The 8,527-nt window shown below is 35.4% G+C and overlaps 1 protein-coding gene across 1 annotated transcript; it reads right to left on the reverse strand.

The window, feature by feature from the left end:
- Nucleotides 1-275: 275 nt before the first annotated feature.
- On the reverse strand, nucleotides 276-7,237 carry LOC113235695 (CUE domain-containing protein 1). Its single transcript, XM_026471553.1, has 3 exons — nucleotides 6,658-7,237; nucleotides 4,384-4,679; nucleotides 276-3,625 (listed from the first exon to the last, which is right to left on the reverse strand). Exons 1-3 carry the CDS (start codon nucleotides 6,933-6,935, stop codon nucleotides 3,462-3,464), a joined length of 738 nt encoding a protein of 245 aa, XP_026327338.1. The 5' UTR covers nucleotides 6,936-7,237; the 3' UTR covers nucleotides 276-3,461.
- Between the last annotated feature and the right edge of the window lie 1,290 nt (nucleotides 7,238-8,527).

Raw genomic sequence — 8,527 nt, forward strand, 5'->3', positions numbered from 1 at the left:
GGTGTTGAGGAATTAATGAAACTACCTTTCTGTAATTGAAGACCAAATAGTGGTAGGTCAATTTTTAGAGGACACACAATCCATATCCAAAAGTTTGCCACTTGAAAGACATACACTACTTGATACCTACTAAGGTAATTTTATTGTTTACGAAATGTCGTGTTATATGGCAGACGGTCAAAACACAGCTGATTGCCTCTCTTATAGTAACCCCAATCACTCGACCATATAACGATTTTGATCTGGAAAATCTGATTTCTTTATGTACACAAAAGTAAACACATTTGAAGTAATAGTTTATTTATTTCATTATATAGACTTAAATTAATACGCTATCATTTTATTTTTTATCATTTCATGCAGCCTCAAGGATATATACGTATAAATGAGTTGAATCACGGTGACTGACTACTGGGCATCAGATGCGTATAGTTTAGTATAGTGGACAAGGGAAGTGTCTATTTGTTTAATTTCTTTATTACATTACATTAAATTAATAATTCTAATTTGAGACGTAACGTAACGGTAAATCAACAAAGTACATTTTGTTACAAAGATACTCTGTGAACTACCTAAGCTTTGTTGGACACACGAACCGAGATGAACAATTTCACACTTCGTCTATATAAACTGTTAGAGCAAATAATGAGCCACGATTCTAAGGTTCTGTGTTCTTTATGTTTATGACATTAGGTAATGTTTTTCTCTGTAGGGCACAGAAGTGTAGCTAAACTTTTGAAAAAGCGGGTACGATCCAATAAAGTTTTATTGACAATCCTTTAGGTAGGTAGAGCAACAGTCGTTTGTTATTAGAACTCAAAAGTCCCACAGTCACTCTGCTATTTGATATAGAACATTGATTAAGATCTATGCAAAGTGCAAAAAAAGAGTGGGACAATACTTCAATATTTAATAATTAATATTAAAATACTTTAAGTACTTATTCTGTGTAATAAAGCATTTTAGCTGGTGATTGTATTCAAGATAATTGATAACAAACAACTGTAGCAATACAAATATTTATAGTTGCCACTTCCTGTCATCCTCTTTATAACAAAATAACGTAATTGTCTATGGTGAATTTCAACTGTTTCAATTGGTTTCTTTAATGTAAGTGAAGGCACCCTTCACGCCCACGCATATAGTAAATAAAATCAACAACTAAAATTCTTAGCATGTTATGATTTTCCGTTAGCACGCAAAAAGCCGTGACTGCTACTGCATTTTGTAATTTCACATTGCAGATAAATAGAGTGTTTCCCCTCTCGAGGCTGAATATTTTTCTGTATGCGTAATTGCATGACATGATATTCATTTGCATACGCAAGTGGACGCACTATTTAGGTAAGTAGGTAATATGCTAATTAGCTGTTCTGAACGAAATGGCGACTTAAGATTAATACGAAGAGCCTTTTTGTATATGATTGAAAAGTAACAAGGTTTATGCTGTATGATTTATTTAATCAAGTCAAAATATCAAACGATTTCTGATTCTGCCAATGTATTCTAAACATCCGTTACGTATTCTTTCGAAGCTCTATTCAACACCAACTAAATTCTACCAAAATGTAACACAATTTATTGCTGTAATTTTTGCATAATACAAAAATGATAAATGCTACATCAACGTTTTACTATAATCTAAATTAATTTACAAATATAAACATCTACTACTATTGTATGATAAAACATGCACGGGTTTATCAATACCATAGATTCCAGAATAAGCACAAAAGTAGCACTTTAATTGTAACAAATAGTAAAGAATTTTATTATTACCCCATGTCATCGCCGATCTAGAACTATCATATAACTTAAGCTTATTCTTGCTTCGTCAATTTAGCAAAAATTCATTTTTTGTTTTTAGCTAACTCAAATTATTGCACCTTCAATCAATCACTACAAAATAGTAAATTACAAACGTAGAACATAATATATTATGACATTTACACATTGACAACCATCGCAACCGTAACAATTTTAGAGGTGACAGAGCAACGATCTATTACGGATCGATTACGGATTATGGAATACGGATTGCGATTTAAGAAAATTACAATAACTTATGCAATTTTTATATTATATTATATTAATTTTTGTATTATCCAATTTTTTAAAATCATAGTCAATAGGTAGGCAAAGTATATATGTTAAATGGTAATTAGGTACTTAAGACGTATTTTTAGTTTTTTTGAACATCGCTACATTCCTTCCAGTTTATACAAAGCATTACAAAATAATACGAATTTGTGACTTGTAATACATATCTATCCAGATATAGATTTAAAGTAACAATGGATATCCACGGTCAGTCGTGCAGATGGGGTAATGGTGCATACTCGTAACTCGCAATTTGTAGTTAACCAGCGATCAGTAAGATCTCTAACAAAATACCGCTAACGGTACTAAATTTAGACGTCGGAAAGCATTCTACTTATCGATCTATTGCAACAGTTATTTACATTGTCTAACTATTACAAGAATGTCCTATACAAATTTTCTTAACAGCCTCTATCTACTCTTTGCTCTAAAAATTTCAATTATAAGAAGAATTTGAGGGCTTACGTAGATTGTGTGATCTATTCTTTATAACAGAAATAAAGTTATTAGGTATAATCTCTTTAAAAATCTACGTGAGCCCTACTAGAATTGAAGCAATTGACTTTTATTAGTACATACCAATAACAACAACCTCTTTATTTACAATCCCAGTCTTATCCGAACCTTGTGAAACGTCATAAGGTCTACCTATTAAGGCTCATTTCATTTCGGCTGGGTAACCAATTAAGGGACTAAAGTTCACACGTATACTTGACAGGTTACCACCTTACTACAGCCCTAGAATGGCAAATTACAAGTTAGCTTTGATAATAGCTAATACACAACACATCCGTGGCTTTACAGAAGCTTGGAAAGATCTCATTATTACACATACTTAATGCATTCAATAGTTGAGTTTGTGCCAGAAAGAGCACTATAATCATCATTTCTCGCGAAGTAAAATATGCAAAGCATGTTTGATTTCCGCAACTTTAGTATATATTCCGAACAATATGTTTGGCGGTTTGTGCCTTTTCTTATTGCCCTAGTAAATTAGGAAAGTATTCTATATTTCATCACTGCAGCAAACATGGGTGAAACAAGTCTACTAAGTAGTGTCCTTAATGCACCTAGGTGAATTTAGCCCAGGTGAACTAAGTCACAACACCGACTAGCGTGACTGACGACATCATAATTTGACTGCCATATCAACACATTATTTCCTTGGTTTATAAAACCAATCGTGGATGTTTGTTTCTATGGGAGGGCCACGCTTTTGGCGGTCAAGCAACAGTAAGCCAAAGCCCGACCGAAGATTTATATTAATTTTATTTCGATATTTATTTACCTTTATGTTCTCAAATATTTTTCTCGTGTCAATTATTTGTGTACGAGTGTGTCTAGGTAATTAGGAAACCAGATTACACCTTCGGGTGGTGTAGTCGGTCTTCGTCGTCGCTGTGTTCCTCCTGAAGCAGCAGGCTGTCAGGTGGTCGCGCGGAAAGCGGCGCACGTGCACCTCCCGCGCGTCGCGACCCTCCACGACTAAACATGCGTGAGAGTTGCGCGAATTTCTTACGGGATACTATAACAATACAAGTTATTTAAGTTTTGTATACAATACAATCTAACACACTTGTCTTCCAAGTTGTAAAATTCGAAAAACGTGTAAACACCATACGTGGTCCACTGAACCCCAATGTAATGTATAGTGTTACTTTTTAAAAGTGTATATTTGAACAAAACCCCTGTACTGTATACTTATATCAAAGTTACCAGCATTTATTGGGAGCATGATACGGCTTTTCGTTTGCTGTATTGGGTATTATTGTAATGAATTTACATCACAATAATACCCAAGTTTCTTAAGTAGTTACAGATATGTCCTTCACAATGTATTTAAAAATTATGACTAATAATTGTCGCAAATGTTTGTTAAAATGCTCGCTATTATGCTCTATTTGCGGCTATTGTGCGGTGGAGGGCAATCTCATTTGAATGCGATTGGGAAGCATTCCGACGCTCCCTGCTCATTAACTAATAGCGAATTACGCGCCACCCACACTAGCGGCCTTGGGGTCAGCTCATCGACATCATTACCTAATCATCCATCATAACCTAGGTTATGATGGCGATGGGTCAGCTATACTCTATGTCTATAAACCTCCTGCTAGCAAGGGGCATAAACCACGCATAAACTTGCTCTAAGATGTTAATTAATCATTACACACTATCAATTGTGTACTAAATATTCAATATAATATACTCTATAGCGTTTAAGCATGTTCACCCTTAAACTCTAAATTTACGACATATTTTACGATAATGATGTGAGGTACTCACGTTTGCCCATATTTTTCAGTCTTTCTTTAAAAGCCGCTTCGTCGTCGTGAGTTTTAGTTTTTTGTCCCTGTTCGCTATCCAATGCAGCCATGAACTCTTGGTTCCACCTTAGTTCAGCCATGAATTCTTCATTTTGTAATAAAGTAGCGATGCGGTCGTCGTCCATATCCAAACTGAGATCTATTCTAGCGTCGGTCCCTGGTGGGATGCGCAGGAACATCGGCGGTAGAGGACCAAGCATTCGCGGAACCCACTTTTTTCGTATTGCTAGAGGAATTGATTCATCATCGACATCTCTGAAAATCAACTCTACTTTAAGTATTGATTCTTTTTTGAGCGAATCTATACATGTATTTGCGAGTAGCGGATACGACTTTACGTATGTACACAAGAAGGTAAATGTACCTTTTGAGGTCGGAACAAAATTAGATACCGAGCTGTTTGTCCATACCTACTATTCAACATATAGTATAAACCATGTTTTATTTCGGAAGTAATATTATATTGCACATATTTCAAAAAACTGTATTACTTAAAAGTAACGAAATGAAAATCGTATTTGTTCTTCACAAGTTGTAGTATTATATTAGTTTCGTATGAGAGAGCTACAGGTGACTGTTACACGAGTTGTAAAAAACTATCCGATTTTTCTGCGTGTATACGCTAGGAAGCAATAATAAAGCTTTTAACCCTTAGAAACTCGTTTAGTAACCATAACAATAAAATCAAAGAGAAACTTCGCTGTATACTGAGGTACCACTTAGTAGTGGTCCCATTTGAAGAAAATATGCCACCTCTAAGGGTTGCAAACTAGGGAATGAATCCGGTTTCACTGTCTTTCCGGTAACTGATTGCAATAAAACTTGGCAAATAGATGTAATACCACGAATTTTTTAGGTCGGTTTTTTATGGGCGGTAATGTAGAGTGTTTCTTTAAGATCTAATAACTTGAGGCTATGGAAAAGATTTGAGACAACTCCTGTTATGGGCTACAGGGACAACATATTTATTATTATCATTAGTATAATCTACGTGGATATTTAATTGACAATGTCTTGATCATAATAGTGTGCTAATATGTTACCAGTTAAGGAAAAATAGAAAAAAAATGATTTTTATTATTCCTATTTATAAACATTTTATGGCCCGGTAAATTCATATATCGACGACGGTGAAAGTGTAATAATAAGAAGCAGTACTCTACTTAATATATACATACATAAGTAAGATAAAATAAAAGTAATTTACAACTTCCACATCATTCGTATACACGTGTGAAGCTTTACACGTGCGTATGAGTTAATTAGAAGAGAATAGTTATCATTATCAATTAAGATATGCGTGCAAATTGGTACGTCCTGTAAATGAGACAGACCCAACACATTTAGGAAGTCATATTAATCTGTGGATTTTAATTGATCATAATATGAGTGTGTGAGCGTATAATCAATGTAGAAGTATTTTTACAAACTTTTTGTAGAGTTTTTTGAGGTTATTTCAGTCTCAAAATTAAAAAAAATACTTCTCCGAATTTTGCTAACATAAAACAACCGAATGAATAATGATTACAAGTAATGTACATACTCCACTTCACAAACTGTAGATATTAAACATTTCAGGTAAATTTCTGAGTGTGGTTCTTAACGTTACAAATCAAGATGATACTATTTCCATGCCATTCTTTGAGATCAATTTCTTTGAGTGAGGATTTTGTGTCTTTTCTCTTGTTTCCTTGAAGTGCCATTTTTGAGATTGGGATTCTATTTTGTCACAATTTTTTTTCAATATGAACCATGTTCACAGTCGTAGCCGCTTGTTCGTGTGAGAGGTAAGCATTCTGGTTCTATTTTTATACTATTTTTAGGGTGCTAAAACCTTAGTGGTTAACAGGAATCGATCAAGAAAAAAATGTGAAATAATAGAAACAGATACATAGAACATATAGAAATCCCAAACACATGTTTAAGAAAAACATTCATTTAAAATTCGAAACTGCACACGTTGTCCTCGCACTTGGCCGTCTATTATTTAATACCTATTTATTTATTTATTTTATTTATTTCTATAAACTTTAAAAATATTACATACAATGTGTCTTTACACCCCTATAGTTTGGTTCAGTAAAATTTAAAGTGAGGATTCAGGATACACCAACCTAAAATATATTATTATATCAGTATTGTTTTCTTCTTGTTCTGCTCACGTTACACGTGACTATACGGTTACTATAACAAAATTTTAAGTAAGTAAGTGTAACTTAAATTCAAAGCTTACACAAGAGCAGTGGTGTCAGTATCCTCTCCATTTTCTTGCCGGCCTGATCGCTTGTCTTTGCGGTGTGACGGAGTGCAACTTTCGACTCGCTCCATCTCCAGCCGCAACCGCTCATTCTGGTTGTCAGTGCTCATCGCTAGTAACTGGTCGATAGTAGCGTCAACGGCACCCTGGTTCGCGCGGAGTACCGCCTCAATTACATCGTCGTCCATGTCCGGGAACATCGTCTTGAAGTCCGTCATTGCCTGGGTGAATTCCAACTGCATTGTTGATGCCATCTTGCCGGTGCCGGTTAACACCGTAAGACGTCACAAGCGCGCTCTTTTAGCCGGCTCAGCTGGTACATGACGCAGAACTACCGCAGTGCCGAAAACAGTCGACACAGTGCGGGCATCGGCCATCCTCGCGGCGTACTGCACGACGCCGCCGATCCACCTCGCCTTGTGCACTTACTACTCTTATTAGCGTTCTACTTACAGCTGTAGTCCTGTGAGTACGCAGCACGGACTGTTAGCATGATGTGCAATTTTCACTTTCGGCTTCCCTTTGCGCATGCGCTCAGTAGGTGCAGGCGGTGGGGCGGGTGTGAAACGTTGTCGATATAAATAGAGAACGCACGTCGACTAGCTGCGGACCGCGACCCTTGCAGGTCTGCGGGTGGGTGATACACGCGCATGTGCACACTATTATTCGTAAATTGCGCACAGGATTGACGCTATTACCTTTTTAAGAAGGTACGTTTTTGGCGTACAATGCTTTATTGCAACAAAATTTGAATGTAAACAGTGCACGGCAAGATATAATAGACCCGCTCACATTACATCGTCATACTAACAGTTCTGTTGAGAAGGGAAAACCCAATGAACATTAGTCACCAAGTAAAAGTGCTACACGTGCGTAGAATCAATGTTTATGATACGGCCCCGCGTTGGCGCCATGCGGGAAGCTGGCGCCCGCCTGTCTGTCTGATAAACTAATTACTAAACTGGATTGAACAGTTCATTCAGAATAGTTCATTGCTAATAACGGCTATACAAAAGAGGAGTGTAACATAAACACATAATACGTTTAAAGTGGTACAATTTATTTCAAATTTGACATCTTACATAGTCAATAATTTAGTATTTATTAATACACACCGATTTACCAATAGTGCTTTTAACATTAAACGATGCTAACTACATACAACTATTATTACAATAAATACAAGACCAGTAATTCTTTAATTTTGAAGCTACATAAAATCCACGCGAAAATAATACACCCCCTAAATTATTCAAAGAGCTGCATAAACAACCCTAGATTGCTGTTTTCAATTTTTCAGACTAATTTACAACATATAACGTTAAAATTCTACTGAATAAATTTCCACAAAATATAAGTAACTTAAAAATATGCTAAACAAATAGTGGAAATGCTTTTCAAACAAAATAGGTACAAATTAGGGTTGACCTCCACTTGCCAGCGTGAATTAACACCATCTATCAACTTTTAACACGCTTGATGCGAAAACGACCACTACGCTCCATGTAAAATATACGCTTAGTATAGATGCAGTAGTAAGGCGTGCTTACAAGTGGTTAACTAAAATACATATATTTGTAAAAACTAATTCGATTTTTTGTACAATCATTTTAGGCCATCGCGAAACTACTTACAAAGTTCTTAATTACACTTTAGCAAAGCGGTCAAGCAAATTCTAATACACTCAATGTACTAATTTCTCAGTGATGTTTATAATTATTGTATATTTTTTATTTAAATGAAATTGATTATTCGTTGGTAATTCTGTTAATTTAATTCAAATACTGATACGACGCACTACGATGTCAAAGAACCTATTTATCTTATAATTCTGATTACATCTGCA

The sequence above is a fragment of the Hyposmocoma kahamanoa genome, unplaced genomic scaffold (genome assembly GCF_003589595.1).
Source record: "Hyposmocoma kahamanoa isolate Upper Pololo Valley unplaced genomic scaffold, ASM358959v1 88, whole genome shotgun sequence".
Lineage (NCBI taxonomy): Eukaryota > Metazoa > Arthropoda > Insecta > Lepidoptera > Cosmopterigidae > Hyposmocoma > Hyposmocoma kahamanoa.

What these genes read in the sequence shown, in the direction of transcription:
- LOC113235695 (XM_026471553.1), bottom strand. Translation starts at nt 6,935, where the DNA reads ATGGCATCAACAATGCAGTTGGAATTCACCCAGGCAATGACGGACTTC. An exon ending in ACTGACACCACTGCTCTTGT is followed by an intron (nt 4,680 to 6,657) that starts GTAAGCTTTGAA and finishes GTTGATTTTCAG; the next exon opens with AGATGTCGATGATGAATCAA. An exon ending in ACTGAAAAATATGGGCAAAC is followed by an intron (nt 3,626 to 4,383) that starts GTGAGTACCTCA and finishes GTATTGTTATAG; the next exon opens with TATCCCGTAAGAAATTCGCG.